This window comes from Leptonychotes weddellii, chromosome 12 (genome assembly GCF_054177405.1).
Source record: "Leptonychotes weddellii isolate Sample4059 chromosome 12, ASM5417740v2, whole genome shotgun sequence".
In the NCBI taxonomy this organism is placed as follows: Eukaryota; Metazoa; Chordata; class Mammalia; order Carnivora; family Phocidae; genus Leptonychotes; species Leptonychotes weddellii.
This window is the reverse complement of record NC_138380.1, coordinates 41,406,048-41,431,107: the sequence shown is the minus strand read 5'-3', so window position 1 is coordinate 41,431,107 and position 25,060 is coordinate 41,406,048. Positions and strand designations below refer to the sequence as shown.

The following is a 25,060-nucleotide window of genomic DNA, read 5'->3' as shown; positions in this document are numbered from 1 at the left end:
CCCCCCCCCCCCCCCCCCCCCCCCGCCGCCAGAAACCCTCTGATTTCCCCGGAGCCTGGCAGGATCCCATTATAAACAAGTTCTGTCACCCCTCCAGCCAAAGAGGTTTGGGTCTTGCCAATTCTATTTTTCAGGAGAGGACACAAAGCTGAAAGGAAATTAAGGGCTGTTAGGACTTCCCACAGTGGAGTGTGGAAAAGTCTTCACTGTGGACCCAGCCTGGGATGTGTTTGCTCCTAACGCGGAGGAAGGCCATTCTCTGGAGTCTCACCCAGTGGTGAGCAGCTCTCTGGAGGTTAAAGGCACTGAATGAACATCACTGCTAGTGTTCGATGGTCATTTCCTTTTTCCCTCCTCCCAGTCAAAAGTGGATTGAAAACAACTGGTTTGGAAAGCAATACACATAGCAAGGAGGGCAGCGAGGTAAGCGGAGTCTGCTCTCCCCACGAACACAGAAGTAAAATACGTAATTGTGTCATAAGCTGATAACCCAAGTGTTTCTGTCCTATAAATGACCCCAATGGGAAATCCCGCCAATGTGCCAAATGCCCAGAGGTCCTCATTCAGGTCACCGGGACAAGCCCCTTCTGGCGACCGAGACACACAGCCCGTCAAGGCCAGCCCCTGTCACCAGCACCTTGTCGGGCTGCGTGGGGCAGGCACACACGATCTCCGCATCTTCAGAAGAGAAGTAGTCGTTCTTCAGCAAGTTGTCCACCAGACACTGAGTGTTGCGGATGTGAGTGACCAGAAGTTCCCGGTTGATTTTCAACAATTTAACATGGGAGTGAGACTCTGATGGGATTATCCCCATCTCACTGTGTCCCTGCTTTTCCATGGCCAAAGGAGCAAGCGACTACTTTGCCCAAATTCATCTTTGGCTACATGTGTCTTCCTGGCAGAAGGGCAATCAGGATCCAGGGCGCCCGCCTCTCTCTCTCAGTGCCGCCCCTGAAGAGACAAACGAAAACACCAATGAAGCAAAAGCCATGGGAAATATCCCTCCCCTTCTCTTTGGTCCTGGAATTTCTGTACTTCAAGCAGGAGGAGTTATGCTTAAGATGGTGATCCGAGGGGCGCCGGCACGGCTCAGTCAGTTAAGCATGTGACTCTTCACTTTGGCTAGGTCATGATCTCGCAGTCGTGAGATGGAGCCCCACTTCGGGCTCTGCGCTTGCAATAGAGTCTGCTTGAGATTCTCCCTCTCCCTCCGCCCCTCCACCCTCTCAAAAAAATTAATGAAAAAATACATTTAAAAAAAGATGTTGATCTGAGAAAAAATCATAATTGAACTGTTTCCGCTTGTGGGTTACATGCCTAGGGAGGGTGATCAGAGGTAGACAACCTTTTGTATAGCAAAACTTCTTATCTTTTAAATAATAATAATAATTTAAAAAGTGTGCTTCAATCCCAGCCTGGGATAGAGATAAAAGGTATATTATTTTCCATAAAAAGGAAGGGGGAGCATTCAGAATTGGGAGCAGAGGAATGATGATTGGTTGTGGGGGGCGTTGAGGGTTGGTGGGAGAGAGGGTCTGAGCCCAAAACGGCCCAAGGACGGAGACAGCCAGCATGAAGTCTCCTGTGGCAGCCAGAGCCCAGGGACCTGGGAACGAGGATGCGGCCATCACTCTTGCCCGTTCCGGGTCGTTCTGCAGCCCCGCTGGACCACTGCTCCAGAGATCCTCACACCTCCAGCCAAGTCTGCCATATACCAAGCACCTTGGGGCACGAAGGAGGAACAATGGCCATGTGTGGAGTGAAGCGGGGCAGCGGGAGGGCAGGAGGGAAGGGGACGTGGACTTCCAAGTGGCAGATGACCACGAAAAGCCATCTCCCTGGAAATCCTTGAAAACCTCGTGTACCTGCTGAACTTCCTGTCTGGGTAGAAACGGGGACTCAAGCCCTTTTATTTGGGTATTAAAAACTCATTTGGGTTCATCTGCCCTACCCCCAAATTGCACTGATTCCCTTTCTTGTCCCGAAAGATTCTTCCGCCACTTCTCCACTCATCCTTGTATATATAAATTGGGTCACTATCTTGGAAGTAGAAGGCCCTGAACAGGCCACTTAGTGCCTCATCGAGGTAGGAAAACTCACGTTCCAGAGAGATAGTGCTTAAACTTGTTCGTTGAGCCCCACCGCCCCCAAAATGATAGACTTCTAAACCCTGTCAGTGTCTTTACTGTAGCTCTTACAAGCCCACATCCGTTAACAGTCAAGTCCAGCGGTTCTGGATTTCCGCCCCCAAGTCACACATGAGTCTCCTGGTCTTTACACACAACCATTTTTCCTTCTTTTATCTATCGATTTCCTGAGCTTTGCAAGCCTTACAGAGGTTTCTCAATGGGACCCCACGCAATAACTTCCCTTCTATAACCTGAGTGACTGAGCAAGAGATAATACAATTTAACACTCTAAGCCGTGGGAGGGCGGGACATCCTTACCGAAAAGAACTTTCAGGGATGGAAATGACTGCTTAGTTACTACGGTACTAGATGTATATTGTCTCTTAGATGTTAATTAAGCCTTTTCCACTGTGGTCAACTGTATGACCTATTTTAGGATCCACAGCTTTAGAAAACTGGTTCCCTGAAGGGATACCCGTGGGTAATATCAAACTAAATTAGGGGTTAATGATACTTTTTTAAGTGTCTGGCATTATTCTTTGAAGTAAATCAAAATACTTTAAAACAACTTTCTCCTCTGAAATCTTCAATTTTCAATTTCTTTCCAGAATCTGCAAAATCAAAAAAAAAAAAAAGGACAGGTTTCTTTGAAAATACTATTGTAATGAATGGTGAATGAACAAATGAAATTGATGACGGGATAGTTTTAAATCCAGAACTCTAGGACATTGAAGTCTTCTCTGTACCTTCTTCCTTCAGGACAATGTTTTCTAAATGTCATTCGGGTAACATATTCACTTATATATATATATTTTTTGGTCATAATTGAGTCCTACCTCTACTTTATTTGCTTAACTTTGTGCTTTAGATGGACTGTTTTATTTATTTTTTTGCTTTTCATTTGTTTTAGTTCTAGTATAGTTAACACACAGTGTTATATTCTCTTCAGGTGGACACTCTAGTGATTCCCCTGTGCTCATCACAGCAAGTGGACTCCTTAATCCCCATAAATTGACTATTTTAAAACTCAGATTAATTTTAAAGGAAATATTATATCACCATTATAAATGAAAACTATCATTTTCAATAAATAGAAAGTAACACAAAAATAAATTCGCTGGAAATAAAACTATGCTATTGTATTCCACCTCAACAGTCCTGCATGGGAAGATCCAAGGTCTGAGGCCTGTTTGCTCACAGGAGCATTTGAGGGTGTTATAGACATAATAGCACAAAAGTGAGACTTTCTTTGCGCTGATCCTTCATCTGCGAGAACCAGAAAGAGAGCTGCCTGCCTACTTTCTGAGTCAGCGTTGGGCAGGCGTAGCTGCCGTGACGGAAGAAGGCTGGGAATGGGTGTTACGTTTCATCTGTTCAAACCTAGTCCACGTCTGTCCTGTTTTACTCACAGCTCTTGTCTCTTCCGAGCCTGTGATTCACGCAAAATCAGTGATTTCGCCCCTCAGCCTGCCTGTGGTAAGCCCGCAGACATCTCCTCCTCTTGCTATCCAAGGCAGAAACTTGCATCCCCTGATTTACGGCCACCTAAGCAAAGCAACAAATCCCATGTCAGCCAGCTAGCAAGGAGCCTGTTGTTCTACAATTTCCAAAGCCCCGGTTGGTTGAGATTTAATCAGATTTGCGGAATTTAGCTCAATTCAGCGGGAACTTAAGGTGTGGATGGTGGAAGAGGAAAGAGAAGGCTGAACTTGGCCTGGTAAACAGAATCCAAGGGTAGACCAAATCTATATCCCAGGGCACTGTAGAGAAATTCACTTCATGGGCATCTGGTAACCGAAATACCAAACAGAACCGGGGATCTCCTGGCCCTCACAGGGGATCCATTACGGTCTTCACCTGCTAAAAGGTGGGTCTGGCTAGTGAAGATGGTCAAGTTGTCACGTCCAGGCACACAGGAAAAGCAAGGTTGGGCCAGAATCAGGTTTAGTGAGCTGGACCTGCTCCAGTGGCTGGAGCTCCCCCGCGGCAGTGGTGTACAGCAGAGAGGACTGAAGGTGGAGATCCTGGTGAGGAAAGGCCAGGAAACAACCAAACAAACCCCATTAAGCCAATGGAGATGGCCAGGAAACAAGACCCATCGCAGAATGAGAGAGGAAGATGAAGCAGAGATATGAAGCAGAAGAGGTCAGGGGAGGGCTGGTCTACCACCTAAAGCCATCTCTTCAGACAAAGGCAAGTGGGGGTAGAGCCTATTGGTGGGCAGGGAGCCCCTTGGGAGCTGGGGGGTTAGATGGTACCCCCAGCCCCTCCTCTTCTTCCGGCTTTCTGATCTGACCTCAGAGAGGTTTAGTTCCCAGGTAACCAAATCCCAGGGTCAATCCACCACCTTAGGCTCCTTGTGGAGATCTGTGCCTAGGTCCCATCTTGCAATATGATCTTCCGAACTAAATATAAAGTCTGCAGAGCCTCCAAAAAAGGCTCAGGGAAGCTTCTCTGAAGAAAACAAAACAAGAGGGCAGGCATTCAAAGGAAAAAAGAAGTAGAGACAGGAGAGAGAAACTCTGTAAGACTATAGAACAGACTGTTGAACAGAAATAAAACTCAAGCCATGTGTGTAATCTAAGGTTTTCTAGTAGCCACAGTAATAAAAGTAAAGAGAAATGAAATTAATTTTCATAATGCTTTAACCCAATATATTAAATATCTTATTTCAATATGTAATCAACATAGAATTAAATGAAATGTCTTGGGGCGCCTGGGTGGCTCAGTTGGTTAAGCAACTGCCTTCGGCTCAGGTCATAATCCTGGAGTCCCAGGATCGAGTCCCGCATCGGGCTCCCTGCTCATCGGGGACTCTGCTTCTCCCTCTGACCTTCCCCCCTCTCCTGCTCTCTTTCTCTCTCATTCTCTGTCTCAAATAAATAAATAAATAAAAATAAATAAATAAATAAATGAAATGTCTTACATTCATTTTTTTCATACTAAGGCTCTGACATCCAGTGTGCATTTCACACTTACAGCACCTCTGAAACTGGACCAGCCACACGTCAGGTGCTCTAGAGCCACCTGCGGCCAGTGGCTGCTGTGCTGGATGGTGTAGCCCCAGAGCAACAACTAGAAGCCGGGGCAGGAAGACATCGCAGCTCCTGCCCCGTCCCCACCGCCATCTAAAAGACTGACGCCAGGAAGGACTCTGAATTGGCTTTTCAGATTAATTTCTCAGAAAGTCACTGAGGCAGGTAGTTAAAGAGGTGAGATCACGGACAGTTCTGTGAACTCAGAAAGGAAAGAAGTATGGCACCTACTGGTCTATAGTCAGCATACAATTCCTTTCAACTATTAGATAACAAATTCAAGCTTTGCATGTGGAAAAGATTAAAAGTAAGAACGATTTTTTGTCAAAGCATTTTTGTCAAGAATGCTATTGATAGTATAGTGAGACAGGGACTTTCGGACACCGTGGGTAAGAATGTATCCTCGTGGAGACCATCTGGGAACCCATTTAATAGTATGTATCAAGAGCCTGTGAAAAGTTTGATTTAGTAACTTCTCATTCTAGAAATCTGCCTTCTGCAAATATTTCCTGTTCTAGAAATCTGCCTTCTGAAAAGATTCAGAGGTTCTGACAATTTTGTGCTTGATTTTTTTAAATTATTTATTTTTAAAAGATTTTATTTATTTATTTATTTGAGAGAGAGAGAGAGAAACAGCATGAGAGGCGAGAGGGTCAGAGGGAGCAGCAGGCTCCCCGCTGAGCCGGGAGCCCGATGTGGGACTCGATCCCAGGACTCCGGGATCATGACCTGAGTTGAAGGCAGTCGCTTAACCAACTGAGCCACCAGGCGCCCTGATTTTTTTTTTAAACAAGTTTCTTCTACTTCTAGCTGTGATACAGTAGCTTGTGACTCCCACAGAGACCAACTGTAGGTGAACTGATCAACAAATTGGGGTACGTTCGTACAGTAGAGCACTATTCAGTAAGAAGTATGAATGAAATACAACATGAATATCACAGCTATTACACTGCATGAGAGAAACCAGACTCAAAAGAGTATATAATATATGATTCCATTCTAGAAATCTGACCCTGAAATCAGAGCAGTGGTTTCCCGGGGTAGGGGGGTGGGAAGACAGGAGAAACTGACTGCCTAGAGAAATTGCTGGGGAGATAGAAATACCCTTTATCTTGACTGAAGTGCTATATATAGGTCACATATATGTGTGTATGTGTACAGAAATGAGTTTTTCAGGTAGAAGAAAAATGATCCTAAGACAAAAAATGAGAGCAACAGAAAGGTTAATGTGAATAAATAGAAACGTGTATTGACTGAAGAAAACACTACTAATTAATATCTTGGGGAGTTTAAAATATATACAGAATTAGGGGCGCCTGGGTGGCTCAGTCGTTAAGCATCTGCCTTCGGCTCAGGTCACAATCCCGGGGTCCTGGGATCGAGCCCCACGTCAGGCTCCCTGCTCAGCGGGAAGCCTGCTTCTCCCTCTCCCACTCCCCCTGCTTGTGTTCCTTCTCTCGCTGTCTCTCTGTCAAATAAATAAATAAAATATTAAAATATATATATATATACATATATATACAGAATTAGCATGTGTAACAATAACAACACAAAAGTTGGAGGGGAATAAATGGACTTAAGGTGTTCTAAGGTCAAAGCACTTTCTGGTACTAGGCAAAAGTATGACTTTATGTTTTTTTAAGTAAGCTCTATGCCCAACATGGGACTTGAACCCACAAACCCGAGATTAAAATTCACACGCTCCAGTGACTGAGCCAGCCGGTTGCCCCAGTATTACTTTGTTTCAGACAGTAATAATTCAAAGATCAGATTATTGTCTCTAAGATTGCCACTAAAAGAATAGTAAAAGAAATATATACAAGACAATAGAAGGAGGAAATGGAATAATAAATACACTTAATTCTAAAAGAAGACAGGGAGATAAAAAGGTAAAAAAAAAAAAAATAGCCAAGACAAATAGAAACCAAACAGATATAAATCCAAATGTATTAATAATTCCATTACATGACATGTAAATGTAGTAAATACACCAATTATAAAACTTGGCTTGGCAGACTTGATAGAAAAAAACTACATGCTGCCTAAAGAGACACATCTTAAATAAAATGATGGGGTTTAATTCATTCACTCATTTCCCCAACAGGAAAAGAAATACGAGGTATACCCTCACCAAAAAAGAGCTGGCATAGCTATATTAAAAATAAAGAATTTAAGGGAAGAAATGTTACTAGAGATAGAAAAACATTTCATAATGATAAAATGATCAATTCTAAAGGACGACACAAATATTTTCATTTGTATGGACCTAGTAACATTTTCAAAATAATACAGCAAAAATTGACAATCATAAGAGACCTAGACAAATCCACAATCACAATGGTGGACTTTAATACACGCCTCAGAGTAACTGAAAGAACAAAAAGAACTAAAAATCAGCAAAGAGTAAGAATATGGAGAATCTGACCAGAAGAACAAATCTCCTGACATCTACAGAACACGCACCCAACAGCAACAGAATGCTTAGCCTTTTAACTGCACGTGTAATATTCGTCAAATCTGACATAAAGCAAGTTCTTAACACATTTAAGATTTTATTTATTTATTTGAGAGCAAGCATGTGCTGGGGGAGGGGCGGGGGAGCCCACCACCAAGGGCTGCATCCTAGGACCCTGAGATCATGACCTGAGTAGAAGGCAGATGCTTAACTGACTAAGCCACCCAGGTGCCCTGCAAGTTCTGAACACATTTTAAAGGACTGAAATCATTCAGAATATATTCTCTGACCATAGTGGAATCAAGCTAGAAATCAAAAATAAAAAGATACCTAGAAAATCCGCAAACCAACTGGTCAAAGAAGAAATAGAAATTAGAAAATATTTTGAACTGTATGATCATGAAAATACAACATATCAACACTTGTGGGATACAATTAAAGAAGTCATAGAAATTTATAGATTTATATGCATATATTAGAGAAGAAAAACAGGGGTGGCTGGGTGGCTCAGTCAGTTAAGCATCTACCTCGGCTCAGGTCATGATCCCAGCGTCCTGGGATCCAGCCCTGCATCGGGCTCCCTGCTCAGCGGGGAGTCTGCTTCTCCCCCTCCTTCTGCCCCTCCTTGTGCTCTCCCTCTCTCACTATATCTCTCTCAAATAAATAAAATCTTAAAGGGAAAAAAAAAAAGAAAAACAAGGGTTTCTGGGTGGCTCAATCGGTTTAGCGTCCAACTCTTGGTTTCAGCTCAGGTCATGATCTCAGGGTCGTGAGATGGAGCCCCGCATCCGGCTCCACACCCAGTGTGGAGCCTGCTTAGGATTCTCTCCCTCCCTCTCCCTCTGCCCCTCCGCCGCCCCTGTTCTCTCCCTCTCGCTCTCAGAAAAAAAAAAACAAACAAAAATTCTCTCAACAAAGCGGGTTTAAAGGGAACGTATGTCAACATAATAAAGGCCATATGTCAAAAATCCGCAGCGAACGTCACATTCCATGGTGCAAAACTGAGAGTTTTTCCTCTAAGACCAGGAATTTCTTTAGAACAAGCACATGGTCACTGCAGGTCCCTGTGTTCTCCGGCTGCCCCCGCACTGTCCTTTGCCGGCCAGTGGCCAAGAGAAGCTGGAGGGGCAGCAGGTGAGGAGTTCTATGAAGCCACTCTTCCAGAGAGCGTTACTGCAAGGCAGTGCTTCTGCAAACGGCTCAGCTGGGGCGCCCTCCCAGCTGAAGAGCGCAGTGAAGGCGAGCAGGCCTGCCCGAGAGAGCGGAGACCTCAGGGTCATTCCTTAGCTCGTTTACACTCCTCAGGCATAAAGGCCATTGTCCCCCTGCCGGCAGGGGGCTCACAGACAAGAGAGACGACATCATCAACAGAAACCTAGCGGCACCAAATGCAAGGAAAACAAAATACCCGAAGAATGGGGGAAACAGAGCAAAGACTCCTGCCTGAGGTGAACTTGGCACCCCAGAATGGAGGGAGGTCTGCCTTAGCCAGAAGTCTGGGGGAGGCCGGGGAGGCCCGGGGGGCTTAGCGGGGCGCTGTGGCTGACTCACGGTCAGAATGCCTGTGGGGAGGTCACAGGGGCACGTTGGGGAAGGATTCACTGAGAAAGGAGTCCCACCTGGGGACAGAGCAACCGGGCCTCCTGCACAGACCTGCTGCCTTTCAGTCCCCGGGCCTTGGGGAGGCCCTTCCCCCACACTCACTTTCACTTTCTAAAGAGGGATTTTGCCCAGTGCCGCTGCTTTCTTCCTTCTCTACTATCCCCAGGGACCCTGAAAGTCAATGTGCATTCTTTGTAACCGAGATGCTAAGATAAAAAGCACTTTATAAAGATGTTCATCTCCATAGATGTTCTTTTTTATGTTTTAATAACTTTCCCCAAGTATAAAAGCAATTTATCTGCTCACCATGGAAACTTTGGGAAATGCAAAAAGAAAAAAGAGAGAGAGAGAAAACCCCAAATCACCTACACCACTGTTACCATTCTGGAACGTTCCCTTTCTGTTTTTCTCGAGGTGCAGGTAGGCCTACACTGGTCTTCTGCTGGCATCACACTGTATACGGCTGCTGTACCTTTACCATTATTGTGTGTTTCTAGGTAACCACCAAGGCCCGCTTTCAAGCTGCAGAAGCTAGCTTCTGACAGATGCTTTACTTACCGGGTTTTTATTTTATAAAGGAAAGTAAGAGCCACCTGCCACCCTGACCTTTCAAAGCCCCATAACTGAGACATTGCACGTGCCAAACTGGAGGATCAAAGATGACACTCAGTAGTAGTAACACCTACCCTGGCCTGGGCCGGCCTGCCTGCCTGAACCACCTCAGCAAACCCAGATGCTCCCATCTGCGGCCAGTCGCCAGGACAACCTGCTATCACCCACGGGACCTGCGGAAGGGCCACCGGGGACCGGGCGGGGGAGGGGCGCTGGGAAGACTCCAGGATGCCGGCCTCCCGCATCCTCTCCAGAGGTCCGGTGTCAAGCCCTGCACTGCGTGGTGGCCCCAGCAGGACACAGAAGGACCATCACTAACACTGAGTAAGCCGTTTCCCGGGGGCCCAGCATCCAGCTAATGCTTTCCACGCACATACAGTAATGCAGGGCTTAGAGGTGGTCTCTGGTGCCAGCCAGCCTCTCTGTGACACAGTCCCCGCCTCAAAGTGTTGCTGTGAGGACTGAGTTCATATTCAAAGTGCCTAGACCAGGCACCGAGTAACTACTCGGTAATGATCACCTGATTTAATCTTCTCTATTATCTCACTCAATTCTTAGGACAACACTAGGTGGCAGAGGTCATTGTTACCACCGACTTACAAATGAGCAATCTGAGGCCCACGAGGTTAACGATCTTCCCAAAGTCACAGAGTTTATAATCCGGCACGACAGATGGGACAGAACAACAGATTTCAAGTGCGGTGAGCACACTAAATGAGCAATGAAGCCAGAGTGCCAGCCTGCGGCTTCCCCTGGGCTTCCGGCGGCAGGTGACCAGGACAAGTGCTTAGAGCCCCTGTCCCTTAGGAGTTGGAACGTGAGACACACGGAGTCCCAGTAACCCCCAGCACACGAGTGCTTGGTCCAAGCGGCCCACTGCTGAGCGACACAGTCTCCTCGGGCCCCCAGAGGTGCCACCCCTTATCCTGTGCATCTTTATAACAAACCTCTCTGAACAGAGAGAGCCTCAGGGTTATCTCTGAGTGAGATGGTCAGTTAGATGCTGGCAAACACGTCCGCTCTGCGCAGAATCACCCAGCAAAGCCGGGGTGCAGAGGTCACCTGGCCCACAGTATAACTGTGAATGTCAACTCCCAGAACGAGTAGACAGAATTTGGCTTCCATCCCTACTGACATGGCCTAGATCGAGAACAGAAACCACAAGAAAATCATTTCCCGTCACCTACGCTGGCCTCATGATTTCACTCTTTTCTTAGACACCCAGTTGCTGGCAATCATCATTCATCGTGGGCCTGAGAGATAAGAGATTTCAGAATAAATGACACAGCTTTCCACAAATTGGTGTCGCAACACCAAGTAAGATCCCTAACAGAGCTGAGGTCTATTCCCTCAAACATTCCTTAACAATGCAGCAGAGGTCAACTTAGAGTTATGACCCAGAGTGCTCTCAACAGTGAGCTCAGTGGGGTCAGGCCATTCTTCAAGCATTTCTGCTGCGGACACTTGCCACATGGAGACTGTAAAAAAAATACAAACACGAGCAAAATCAAAGCCAGCTTTGCTGGCATCAGGTGCTACGGAATCTGGCCAGGGCTCTGAACCTCTGCACTTACACTGACCCCGTCGCCACCTGCCACCACCCTCCCCTGTCCCCCTGCTGCCAAGTTCTGTTCATTTCTCGAAATGTGAGTTTCCCAAACAGGCTGCTGCTCTCTGGAAACTTGGGAGGCTACAGGAAACAAAAAAGGGCAATGGTTTTATACATTAGAGAGGATCAGCATATGGGATATGACTTAACTGACCATGGGACAGTCTCTCTGACTCTCCTCCTGCTTCCTTACAGAACAGCACAGTGATGGAAGTGGGTGGCTCATTAAATAGTGTGGACTAACGGGGTGCCTGGCTGGCTCAGTCGGCAGAGCATGCAACTCCTCTTCCTCCGGCTCTCTGACCAGCTCCTTCAAGATGGCGGCTGCTTCACCCGCCTGGGCCAAGTCAGGGCAGTGAGGACTGCCTCCTGCCAGGTTGTGATGGGCACAGTGCAGTGCGAGCAAGACACGGACCTCTGTTGTTTGAGCTGCTGGGATTTGGGGATTATCTGTAACCGAGCCCAGCCTGACAGATACCATGCTTTTGGGCAAGAAAAGCATTCAGCACGTTAGGAAACTGAGGCCCAGAGGGGTGAAGTGAGTTGTCACAGGCCAGACAGCCGGCTGGAGGCCGGGCAGGAGGCAGAGCACAGCCCTCACCCTTCCTTCACAAGACGGCAGTTTCTCTAAGACACAACCCCATGACATTAAAGGACCACCTGGAGTAAAGATAAGCCGCTACAATGGTTTTTCAGGTACCATAAAATTGACTCTATTTATTGAGTTAAGAGTTAAGTTAAAATAAAACACCATTCTCTGCTTACCTCTGGCTTACAGTCACCTATTAAAAAAATACTAATATATTAAAAAAGGGGAAAAGGCACACAAGGAAGTCACGCATACTCCTGACTGGGGCTGGGGCAGCCGCATCTGCCTGCTGTGGTCCCACATCCTGTCATTCCACCCAGCTACCTGCCCCAGAACTGCTGCACCTCAGCCCCGGCCACCACCACGACTGTCAGGATGGCTGGGTACGAACCATCACCAGTGATGAAAAGGAACATGACGGAGCCATATGTACGGACAGAGAAAGATCTTCAAGACACGGCGTCACTTGAGAAATGCAAGTTGCTGAAAGAAATACGGAGTATAACATTTATATAACTTGCCCATATCGCCTACCCTAGAAACACACAAAACACTATATATTTTCTACAAGCATACATCTGTAAACATAAATGCAAAGAAAAATATCTGGAAGACAACACACTCTACGAGAATAGAGATTACTTCTGGACAGGGAACGAGGGCACCAGGATTGCTTAGTATTTTTATTGGTAATGTTTTAACTTTTCAGAAAAAGAATATATACTTGCATCATTTAAAGTTACTTTAGAGCCTTCTTATTTTTTTTTTTTTAAAGATTTACTTATTTATTTTAGAGACAGAGCGAGAGAAAGAGAGAGCATGCACGCATGTGGTGGGGAGGGGCAGAGGGAGAGGGAGAGAGAGAAACCCAAGCCAACTCCAAGCTGAGCAAGGGGCCTGACCCCATAACCCTGAGCTCACGACCTGAGCTGAAACCAAGAGGCAGATGCTTAACTGACTAAGCCACCCAGGAGCCCCACTTTAGAACCTTTTTAATCATCAGGGCATCTTAGGCCGTTTTGAGACAGGTCAGTGAAACATTCTCAGCAATCACTTTGTCCTAAGGAACTTTGACTTTCAACTCAAAAACCCACCCCCCTACACAAAAAGGCCCCATCCCCATTAAACGAAATGATGCTTCGTTAAAACCAAACAAACTCAGATGGGCTGCTACGACTCTTTCTGCACACCTGTAAATAAATGAAATGCTCCTTCTGGTTTGGTGAAATATCACAGTCAAGCTGACAGGTTTGTGGATGGCAACAGGTTTATTTTGTCTTCAATTTAGTAGGAGGCTGTCCTCTCAGGGTATTGCCACTAAGTCTGGTTTGAAACAAGGAATCTAAACTGAAAATATCAATCCTCACACAAAAATTACAGAGCAAAAGAATCAACAAAACTGACTTTCGGGTAGATTTTTTTCCATCTTAGGACCTCAAGCAGTATCTTATTGAACAAATGCTCCATGATTACTAAATACTTCATTTCCCTTTGTATTTTTCCCTTCTTTTTTTTTTAAAGATTTATTTATTTGAGAGAGAGAATGAGAGACAGAGAGCACGAGAGGGAAGAGGGTCAGAGGGAGAAGCAGACCCCCAGCTGAGCAGGGAGCCCGATGTGGGACTCGATCCCGGGACTCCGGGATCATGACCTGAGCCGAAGGCAGTCACTTAACCAACTGAGCCACCCAGGCGCCCTATTTTTCCCTTCCTTTCATGTAGCACAAACCTCTGCACAGTTTAAAACAATATCAGCTCAACTGCTTTCTGTGGAACGTTCTGACCCCAAGTGATGTTTTCATTTTGATGGATGATGCCCAAAGGACCTCACATTTTTCCACCCAATATCTGCTCCCCACCCAAAAGGTATCATTACCAAAGAAACCATTTTAGATTCTTTCCTCTTTCCAGTCATGAAGGTCTAACCAGCAAACAGTATGTCTGGCAGAGCCCCAAGCTGCCAGGCACAATATGGGTTTCTAAAACACTCTCACTCCCACAGACCTGGATGACAGAAATCGATCAGACATCAGATAATAGACAATTGGTAGTTATTTACTGAATTCAGATTCAAGATGAGTTCAATAAAGCCACCATTCCCTGCCTACTTCAGAGATATTGCCCGGATTGTAAAACATCAACTAGAATAGAGCCTGCCAACCTGATGGTAAATCCCAGCAAAACTTGAACCCCCCACACCCATGAGCACTGAGGGTCATATCTGGATTCTCCTCAAGGAGATCTCTCCTCTCTTGAATAAGATTTATTTTGGTGAATATGATCCACAGCTTCCTCAGACCAGTTTTAAAACAATGAAGATGATCTGTGTTTGTTGACTTGAAGAACCTGGATACTCAAGGTGCCCAATAAGTGGGTGGACCAACCCATCCCAACGGCAGTCTCACCGAAAGCTAATGCCCAGCATATTTCCACACTATATCGGCGGAGCTGTGCAGAGAATACATGCAATGGGTCAACTCAAATTGGCTCCCACTTTCCCTGCTGCATAATCCACAAAAACATTAGTTTAATCATGGTCCCAGGCCTCTGACATTAGATAAACACAAGCTGCCGTTCTTTAATAGATCTACATCTCTTTCTCTCTCTCTCTTTCTCTCTCGGGTTTGTTGTTATTTCTTTTCATTTTTCTTCTTTCTTTTTAGTTTCTTATCCTGGAAAACAAGCCGACTCCTGTATGCCTCTGTCATACCAGAAAACTACTGACAGTTCCCTCTGGAGAAAATTTATCAGATAGATGAGGCTACAATTATTATTTGAAGCTTTTGAGCTCCATTAACACTCATTTACTTTAAGTATCTGAAAGCCCTTAATCCCTCAGAATTTCAAAGCAGATACAGAAATCAGTCAGTCTCTCATAATCTCCTCTCTCTTCCTCCTGCTCCGCCTCCCCCACACGCATTTACCCATCGGCGCCGGAGAACCCTTCCATCTATCTGAGTTTCTATCTTCCTTTCTTGGGAAAGTGCCACAGGACTCCAGATGCAGACTCCGCCCCCCCACCTACAAAGGAAGGAATGCAGCCCCAGCTGATGTAAGCACTCAGGACGGGCTGGACGCTGATGAAACGCAGACATCCCGTCACACTGCCGGGACCTTCTGGGAAGTCAGTGTCTGACTCCACATCCCTCAGAGTCAAACCTTCTGGTCAAGAAACCCTGTGGAGAATGCATGCAGAGCCAGCCCCTCACTTATCTGCTGGAACCACAGACTTCCAGGGTGGAACAGAATGTTGTTCAGTGCCCCCATTTTAGAGATGAGGAAACTGAGGCCCAGGGCAGAGTGGGTCAACCAGAACCAGAACCCAGGTCTGCTGGCACTGAGGCAAATCCTTCTTTGGTTTACTTCTGCTTCGAAGAGCTGCCTGGGCGGCAGCAGCACATTCCCCCCCTCCCCCACCCCCCAGCAGGGACTGACACCTGTCCCAATGGGGAGGGGTGGGGCCCCCTCACCCTGTTCCTCCCCTCAGCCCTGCTCTCCCTGCTGGGAACTCCCACAGTACTTTGTTCCCATTTCTCTCAGAGGACAGGTACTTTACCTTTTTCTTCCCTGACCTCTCCCTTCATATTGATTGATGGTGGCAGTGAAGGGCCAAGACTCTAAAACCAGCTTATCTGATTCCAGTCACCAGCTGTGTGATTTGGACAAACACCATACCACCCTTCTGTGCTCCAGTGTTCTTACCTGCAAAATGCAGATAATAATACTAGCACCTACCGCCTAAGACCGATGTGAGGGTTCAGTGAGTGAATATACACACAGTGTTGAGAATAGCACTGGTCCCACCGTAAGCGCTTATCACGGTCAAGAAGGGAGACTAGGCGAGGACTTCAGTCTGGTTCCCCCTCGAGGCCCGGCATCTGACTATGAGGGATGGTGTCTATCTGGTTAGTCACCATCTCTCCAGAACATAGAGGCTGCTAGATAAAAAACTGAATGAATGCATCTGGCACAATGCCCTGCTTAGAGCAGGTGCTTCCTTAACATGCATTGAACGAATATGAGCATTTCCAGAGTTCACACACTCACTTAGGGGAGGTCACTTGCTAAGCTTATCGGTGGATAAATTCAGATTTGCAGGCACCAGTACTTGCTATTGCTCGAAGGCATTTATATTAGCTGCTGCCTTAAAAAGTTCAACCAGAGCTCAGCTCTCAACTTCCAGGGCATTGTCTGTGCATGCTCTGGGCACAAAATCACCTCTGCTTTGTGACAATGCCCCCCACGATGCCTTAAGGGGCTGATGTGCGATTGTTGATTGATATTTTCCTGGTGTTCTCCAGGCTTTGAAAAACAAAGTTCCAAAAACACCCTGCTTGGTATTCATCTCTGAGGGGCCAGTGAATAAAAATATCTCAATAAAGAAAGCCAACAGAAGCCAACAGAGCCTTGAATCAGAGACCCAGATCTGGAACTCTGTAAGTGGGTTTAAGTACTTAGGCAGAAGAAAGCGTCAGCCCCAGGACATCTGGCGATGGCATTGAGAACCAACACAGAAAGTGTCTGGGGCTTCTCAAAGGAAAGGCACTCCATAAGAACAGAATGTGTTAGTCACCTCAGAGGCTTGAGTTGAAACTTGACCTTGAGTAAATAAACACCGCTGACCACTGGTCAAAACACTTAGCTAGAGACTTTTCTTACTCACTCCACTTGAACATGCAGCCACAGTCAGAACGGTCTGGGACACAAATCTACCCCGGAGCCTGGTCGCAGGGTATCTGGGATGTGTGTAGGGTGGCCCTGAGGGGTGCTGAGAGGTTGAGAAGATGCCAAGTTCCCCCAAGAGGCAGCAACACTCAGGGCCTGGGCCCTCCAGAGTCCTCATGCAGTATGTCCTATTTTAGGGAACAGGCCCCCCACCAGCCGAAATACACCTGACCTGCCATGGTCTCTCACTCTGGGACCTCATGAAAACGTCACAGGAGTATGGAGAAAGGGGGCAGTGCGGACCCCCCAAAACAAGCTGGCATGACGTGGTGAGGTCTCGGCCCCTTCTGGTTTGGAGGGTTTTTCTGTGATCTGAAAGCTCCAAATAATTTTCTTTTTTTCCCCAAACCCTGTGCCTTTTAGGTGTATGCAATTTCCCCGGTTGACGAACAGGGCGGAGAAAGCACCTCTTTCAGGGCTTTTGGGCAAAAGCCAGAGTGAGAGCAGACAGCATAAAAAACTGTCCGATGCCCCTGCCCTTGGCCGGGGGGACGGGATGCCCAGCATTTTGTACCTGCACACCCTGATGCTCTGACAACCACACTCCCAAACTGCCTCTGTTCTTCAGGGCCTTTTGTTCCTGTTTCAAGGAGCCAGGAAGGCCTGGAATCCACCTGCATCCACCCACGGAGGCTCCTGCTGAAGGATGCTAGCGCCTAGGAGGCCCACATGCATTTACACATCGGCCCCGGAGAACCACAAAGCTGACGCTCCGATTCCTGGCTCTGCCCGCTTTTACTTTATTCTGAGCTTTAGTTGGTTCATCCAGAAATTGAAAACCATAATTTCTGTCTCCAGAACTGTCTCACACATCGAGATAAGTTTTATCAAGCTTAACAAATAGGGGTCGCTCATTATCTTTTTCTTGTAGATTACTAACAGAAAAGGTGGGGGAGGGAGGATCTCCTCGAGGCCTCCCATCGCCTTTTAGAGTAAAATTCCAAAGCCTTTCCAGCTCAGGAGGCTCTGCTTGGCCTGAGTCTGGTTCATTCTTTAGCTCTGTCTGCGCATTCCCCAACACACCCGATGCTTTCCCGCCTCTGAGCCTTCAAACACGCCGTTCCCTGTGTCTGGCATGCTCTAACTCCTTTTCATCCCGAGTCCTAGTCGAAAAGGCTCGTTCTTGGAAAGGCATATCCCCGACTTGCGGAATCCGAGTCCAGCTCTGATACTGTCTCCTGACACCCTGCTGTGTCCGCTTACAGCAGTCAGCGCTGTTCAGACCCGGGTACTGGTGTGTCACACCCCTTCCTCCTCCGCGGGCCTGTGAACTCCCTTTGGCCAGGCGCTGGGCCTGTTTCATTCACTGCTGTAGTCCAGATAGTTTCATAGACTCCTGGCACCGGCAAGGTCTTCTGATAATATTTGTTGAATTAACGTGTTGAAGATTTGAAGGCCCCATGAGCCAGGAGGAACCAGGAGCTACGAAGAGCTTTCTAACAGCCCCCAACGCCAGGCTGGGGAGCCAGCAAAGCACTTCGCACCCAGGGGAAAGCCAGAAAAACCATTACCACCTCATTATCTGAAAGACGAAAGCACCCACAATGCACTCAATGGAGAATCTGCTTATCTGGGCCCAGCTCCACTAGCTCAGGCCTCTTGGAAGATCGCCTGATTCCCCAAAGAGGCAAAAGCTACGGAGGTGTACAGAAGAGGGGAGAGGAGTAAGAAATTTCAGAAAAGGCAATCTACTTGGAACGGGCCCTGCATTTTCGAGGGGGGTGTCCTTTAAATACTCTTGTGCCCACCTGAGCCCCACCTGGAACTTCCAGGCCCGGTTTTTGTGGCCCCAAGTACCCCGCACACCTGTCTGGGTGAAGGTAGGTTTTATTACACCCAGGCTAACAATCTCAGTGCACGGAGATGACATTTTTCTCAAAATAAACATCACAACCCACTCTTAAGAACAGTAGTCCAGGGGCGCCTGGGTGGCTCAGTTGTTAAGCGTCTGCCTTCGGCTCAGGTCATGATCCCAGGGTCCTGGGATCGAGCCCCGCATTGGGCTCCCTGCTCAGCGGGAAGCCTGCTTCTCCCTCTCCCACTCCCCTTGCTCTTGTTCCCTCTCTCGCTGTGTCTCTCTCTCAAATAAAGAGATAAAATCTTTAAAAAAAAAAAAAAAAGAACAGTAGTCCAGGTGAGTATCAGCGCTCCCCCAACCCCACCACACCCAGTGGATATTAGCTCCGCCAGTGAAAGCAACGGTTGAGATTGAAAGGCTGCAAATCTGGGGTGGGGAAGGAGTCCCACTTTCACTCCATAAGCAGACAATTCTTTGGAAGCTGGGGTCCTGTGTGAGAAACAGAGCTCCTGGATTACAGGAGGTGAGCATGGCAAAGTGGAGGAGGTGAGCAGAGGGAGGGGCGCTCCCAGAGTTCGGCTTCGGGCCGGTAACAGGGCTCTGCTTGCAATCCCGGGTGCAGCGTTTACTCTCTGTTGACTTCGAGCTAGTTATTTCATTTCACTGAGCCTCCGCTGTCTCATCTGTAAAATGGGCGGAATGATAACCAGCCCAGAGGGTTGTTGGATCAGGGTTGTGCACAGTAAATCTATGTGTTTGCTCTTACTTAGGGTCTACCAGATCAGGTGCATCATCATTTCATCAAGCCTCCAATCAAACCTTCCACACAGGTAGAGTTATCCCTATTTTACAGATACGAACACTGAGGCTCAGGAGTGTTAGGTACCTTATCCAAAGCCACACAGCTCAGACAGGGCAAGACCAGCCCTCCAACCCAAGCAATCTTCATCAACATTATCATAATAATTACCATTTCCTGAAAGCCTGATGGTGTGCTAAGCACCTTACACCAATTACCTCATCAAATACTCAAAACCACTCTGTAAAGAAAGAATGCTGGGCACCGAGTGGCTCAGTTGGTTGATCGACTGCCTTCGGCTCAGGTCATGATCCCGGAGTCCCTGGATTGAGTCCCGCATCGGGCTCCCTGCTTGGCAGGGAGTCTGCTTCGCCCTCTGACCCTCCCCCCTCTCATGTTGTTTCTCTCTCTCTCAAATAAATAAATAAAAATCTTTAAAAAAAAAAAAAAGAAAGTGCTTATAACTGTGTGACAAAGGAGGACATAGAGTTGGAGAGGTTAAATATCTTGGCTGAGGTCACACAGTTAAGGAACAAAGTAGGGGCTTGAGCTCAGTTCTGACCCCAATTCCATAGTTTTTTCCATTTCTGTCCTGCCTGTCTTTGTTATAGATCTCCTATCTCTACTTGAAACCATCAATGTGCCTGAATTCCTATTAAATGTAAAACACTTCCTTATAAATGGGGTCCATGAGTGGCTCCATCTCAATGAAAGAGCCCGTTGTCATGAACCGAACAAAGTAAGGATATCCCCAGAGAAAAGCCTAGCATACACCAAGTTCCTTCTAGAAGGTTTGGTTTGGGGTCACAGGCAGCAACTGGGGGATGTGTTAAAACAAAGAGCAGGGAGTTCTTAGTCATGAGACAAATTAACCTTTTGGTAATTAGAACAACACAAATATTTTTTCAAGTAAATCATCTGCTCACAGCTCTTCTGCCATGGAAGGATTTTCCCTAGCAATGCAGGACTGTCCTACCAGGTTCCATGTGGCTCTGAAAATGTCTACATTCTTCCCAACTATTTTCTGCCCCATGCCTGCCTAGTGATGAAGACACATAAAGACAGCAACTACCAACATCCTGAAACAAACAATATCATGACTTCTTGTGTTTTATTAAAATATCGACCCACTTACTAGGGGTGCCTGGGTGGCTCAGTCGGTTAAAGGTCTGACTCTTGATATTAGCTCGGGTCTTGATCCTGGAGTTGTGAGTTCAAGCCCCCATGCTGGGCTCCATGCTGGGCATGGAGCCTACATAAAATAAATTAAAAAATAAGATAAAATAATGACCTACTAAAACCTGGTGCTAATCTGGTGCTCACTTTGCAATTACCTGGGCCCTTACAATGACATCTTTATTAGTCCTTTATAGTTTTCTATAATTTAGAGGAAAAGGACTACTCAGCTTAACAAATTCCAAAATGGCAGTTTACTAGACTACCCTTCAGATTTTAATGGAGTGCAACACAAAACTGCCTTGCTGGCTTTACAGCAGCTCATCCCTTTGTGAGGGCACTAGAGGGCCAAGACGCCCTCAGAGTGACAGCCCCCCAGATGCGGCTGGCATCAGAGGCCGGGGAAGGGCAAAGGCAGAGGTGGTAGCGAGCCTGGCTTGGCCAACTCTGCGACATCATCTCAGCCCACCGTTTGGTCTGTGGCCGTTCTAGATAAAACATAAGAATCAGTATTCAAGCCAGGAAGTCTTGCTTTGACAAACTTTATAGCGCTGGGTAAAAACCATAAATTAACTGAAATGGCAGTGACTACTCACTTCTTACTATAAGAGGCAAGTTTCGAAAAAACACTTGCCCTCAATGAGCATTTGATGCACCAAAGACTTTTCCTCCCAACAAATTCAGACTTTTGGATGGATGGAAGGAGGCCCTTTGTATGCGACACAATTGACTTTGCCCAGATGATGAAAGAAAACAGGACTTCTAGAAACGTGCAAAGTATCTACAGCTTCTACAGGACGAAAATTCAGCACAAGGACAAATTTTAGCTTTTCTAATTTCATCTTGCCTAAAATCCTCCCAAAAAAGGAAATCGTAAAATAAACTGGTAACTTAAACCTCAAATCCTAGGCTTAGGTCTTAGATTTTGAAGAAATATTGAACTCTTTTCTTTAGATAAAAAGAGACAAGAAGGGATGCCTGGGTGGCTCAGTTGGTTGAATGTCTGCCTTTGGCTCAGGTCATGATCCCAGGGTCCTGGGATCGAGTCCTGCATCAGGCTCCCTGCTCATCGGGGAGCCTGCCGCTCCCTCTGCTTGTGCTCGCTCTCTCTCTGACAAATAATCTTTTTTTTTTTTTTAAAAAGACAAGAATTTGATATTCTTGTTTAAGCAAAAATCAGCGATTGCACATATACTGTAAAAACACTTGATCTTAATTTTTACATGACATCACTGTGTATATTACCGACGCCTAAACAGTGTTGCTGTTACCGTAAGTGATCCTGATAGTCAGTGACACACACAGCAGATCCCAGGGTGAAAGGTTCATCTCGGGTGTTGGCATTGGCAATCGTAGGATCTGGGTCCCCCTTCCCCAAATTCCTGTTCTTGGTCACGAGTCATTGTCCCTAGGCCAAGAGTCAGAGGCAAAACAGAAGCAGCCTGGGTATTGTCTGGGGACGCTGCCAGCCGGACAGCCACGTGTGTGTGCCCACATGTGCGTGTGTCTGAGACCCTACAGACAGCCCAGCTTTCTTGGGAGCCCATTTTTTATCTACGTGACAGCGGGGTGGAGAAGTCTCAAGATTAAGGACTGCTTTCTTTCTTTCTTTTCTAAGATTTTATTTATTTATTTGACGGAGAGAGACACAGCGAGAGAGGGAACACAAGCAGGGGGAGTGAAAGAGGGAGAAGCAGGCTTCCCGTGGAGCAGGGAGCCCGATGCAGGACTCGATCCCAGGGCCCTGGGACCATGACCCGAGCCGAAGGCAGACGCTTAACGACTGAGCCACCCAGGCCCCCAGGACTGCTTTCTTTTGTTAAGAAATTCGTTCCCATCACATGCAGTAAAGCTATATTCCAGAGTCATCAATTAGCCCTGGGGGCCGGGGGTGGGGGGACCTGGTGGCCTGAGATTCCAGACATCAAAGCACCCAGAGGCCCAAGGGGGAAGGAACCCTCCCCGTAGCAGGGCAGGAGAAGAGCTGGGGAATGGAGTGTTGAGGGAGACAGTTTCTGGACAAACACCACCCCCCTCCCCTTCAAGGCCGTGCTAAGAAAACAGCTGTCGGTAGTGATTTATTTGCGATACTTAAAAAAAAAAAAAAAAAAGGAAAGAAAACAGCTGTCGGACACAAATAACCACCGCTCACGGAGCACCTGCCATGTGCCACCTGCCCTGCCAGGCATTTGCTACACTTAACTATATTAGTCCCAGGACAGAGTTACTATTTTTTACCCCCAGTTTTCAGGTAACTTACCTATGGTTAGTATCACAGAAGTGACAGAATCTGAATTCGGGTCCAGGTTTGATGGACTCCAAAGCTCTGAACTTATTTCTCCACTCCACCAAAATTAAATGTACTCTTCTTAAAACCTTTGAAAGTCCTTTCTTTTACCTCCCGGCTGTTGTTTATTTCAAATCCACCTTTTTTATCTGCCCTGCACATGTGGTACAATGTGTCTCGTCCAATGGCCCTGCTTCTGGGATTATAGCTACTTGCTCCCAGCACCTCCCCGGGGGACGAGGAAGGGTCCATCCTGTGAAATCCACTCCTCTCAGATATTCACAGTAGAGTTACCCTTCGCTGGATATGATATAACCCACATGGAGGCTTTTAGAAGGAGGGACAAACCCAACCTGTGGCAAACACACCTGGCCTCACCCTTAAAGCAGATCACCCAGAAGTTGTCGAGGCCATGAGTTTACTGGTTTCCCCCAACTTCATGTCAAATGCAACAATGGCGTCATTTTCCAGAATGCAGAACCAATCGGGGATCATAAGAGAAGGACCCGGCAGTCCTTCTGTTTTTCACAACGGGCCAAAAGACTGTGAATATAGGAGGTTCTTCTGAACACGCTATTCACCCTGTCAAGCGTATCCTCATTCCCCTTTTTGGAGCCCAGAAAGCCGGAGGGAAGCCCGCTGCCGGGTCCCCAAGACCACGCAGGACACTGGGTGCAGCGGGATCCGTCTGCAGCCGGACTCCATCAAGGTCCCTGGCCTGCCTTTCCACCTGCCTTGGCAGCCATCCTTTATTTGGTCATTGGTTGTTCCCAACCCTGGCTGCACATTGGAATCACCTGGGGAGTTGAAACGCTATAGAGGCCTGGGTCCCACCCCCAGGCCTTCTGATGTAATTGGTCTGGGATGCGGACGGGGCATTCCAAGTTGCAGGCAGGATTTAGAAAATCCCCTAACGAGGGATCAATGATTCCGCAGAGGCTGAAGTTCATCCATTTGAACTTTTTCTGCATTCCTCTATTTATCCTCCTTGTCCCACCAGGAGCTCTTCCAGGGGAGCTTTGCATTCCGCCCACAAACAGGATCCCTCCTCTCTGCGCCTCCTCGCTAGCAGCGCCCAGGACCCTAGGAAACTTCTTTCCCCGTACATCCCCCGTCGCTAGAACTTACTTGGGCTCCACGTGCGCAGACCTCGCAGCTGCTGAGAACCAGAGCGAGAGCTGGGGGCGCGGAGACCGGGGAGCGCCGAGACCGGGGAGCGCCGAGGCCCGGGGAGCGCCGAGACCGGGGAGCGCCGAGACCGGGGAGCGCCGAGGCCCGGGGAGCGCCGAGACCGGGGGAGCTCGCAGCACTGGCAGCTGCGGGAAGCTCGGAGCAGGAGCAGCCGCGCCCCGGCCCGGAACGGGAACTGGCCGGGAGGGTCCTGGCGGCCGCGCCCGCTCGCCTTCCCGGGCGGCGCGGAGGGGCGGAGGCGGTGCCCGGCGGACGAGGCGGGGTCGGCGCTCCCGCCGCTGGCTCGCTGGAAGTTGGGGGACGCGGCGCGCGTAAAGCGGCCGCGAGCAACCTCAAGGGGCGCTCTCAAGTTCACGCCTGCGAACTCACCGGGCCAGTTGCGCCACGGTGGCCACGAGCCCAGCCAGTCCCCTTAAAAGTACCACCCCCGATCCTGCAACCATAGGCGAAGCCTGGGCGCGAAGGTGAAACTTGTTAAAATGGCACACGTGCGCCTGGATGAGAAGTGGCTCAAAGTAATCAAACTTTACAACAGACCATTTACTTCGATTTATACTTTTAAAATCCAAGCCTTTCTTCCTGTTCTTAAATTTGTTCTTGGCAGTGTACATTTTATACTGTATACGTTAATCAGTGATTTCCCCAATAAAATAAGTTTTAATAAATTTCCCCAATAAAATATTTTTAAACGTTTTAAACGGGGAAGGTCTACAGAAGGCATACTGATTCTGTAAGTTGTCATTCACACTAAAATACGTTCAGTCATGTGACCACAAATGCTCATGAATATTTAAGTTCCTACCAAGGGCTGCCTTCTGAGAACAACACGTTCATAACTCAAAAATAAAACTTTGCAAATGTAAAATTGATGGGATACAAAGTGCAACTTGTAAACACCAAAACGAAGACAAAAAAGATACTAATTCTTTCAGTTTACCCTTATATTAACCTCTGGTAGAAAAATTAGAAAAATTCTCTTTCCTTCTAGGATTCTGAATTTTATCTTCCACGGCTTTTAAACTCTCCTATTTTCCATATCCTATTTCTCTGGCTG

The 25,060-nt window shown here is 47.3% G+C and overlaps 1 protein-coding gene across 7 annotated transcripts in view; it reads right to left on the bottom strand.

Moving 5' to 3' along the window:
• The window catches only part of NOD1 (nucleotide binding oligomerization domain containing 1), a 62,692-nt gene extending 38,296 nt beyond the window's left edge, over positions 1 to 24,396 (bottom strand). The window contains exons 1-4 of one of the 7 annotated variants that reach the window (XM_081800325.1): positions 23,944 to 24,382; positions 3,987 to 4,153; positions 3,539 to 3,674; positions 638 to 951 (exon numbers count right to left, since the gene is read on the bottom strand). In XM_081800325.1, the coding sequence (XP_081656451.1) occupies positions 638 to 838 (201 nt within the window). In that variant the 5' untranslated portion in view covers positions 839 to 951; positions 3,539 to 3,674; positions 3,987 to 4,153; positions 23,944 to 24,382. Of the gene's footprint in view, positions 1 to 637; positions 952 to 3,538; positions 3,675 to 3,986; positions 4,154 to 23,943 lie in introns of all 7 variants that reach the window. The other 6 variants (XM_081800329.1, XM_081800328.1, XM_081800327.1 and 3 more) reach the window with 6 other exon arrangements.
• Positions 24,397 to 25,060: the final 664 nt, after the last annotated feature.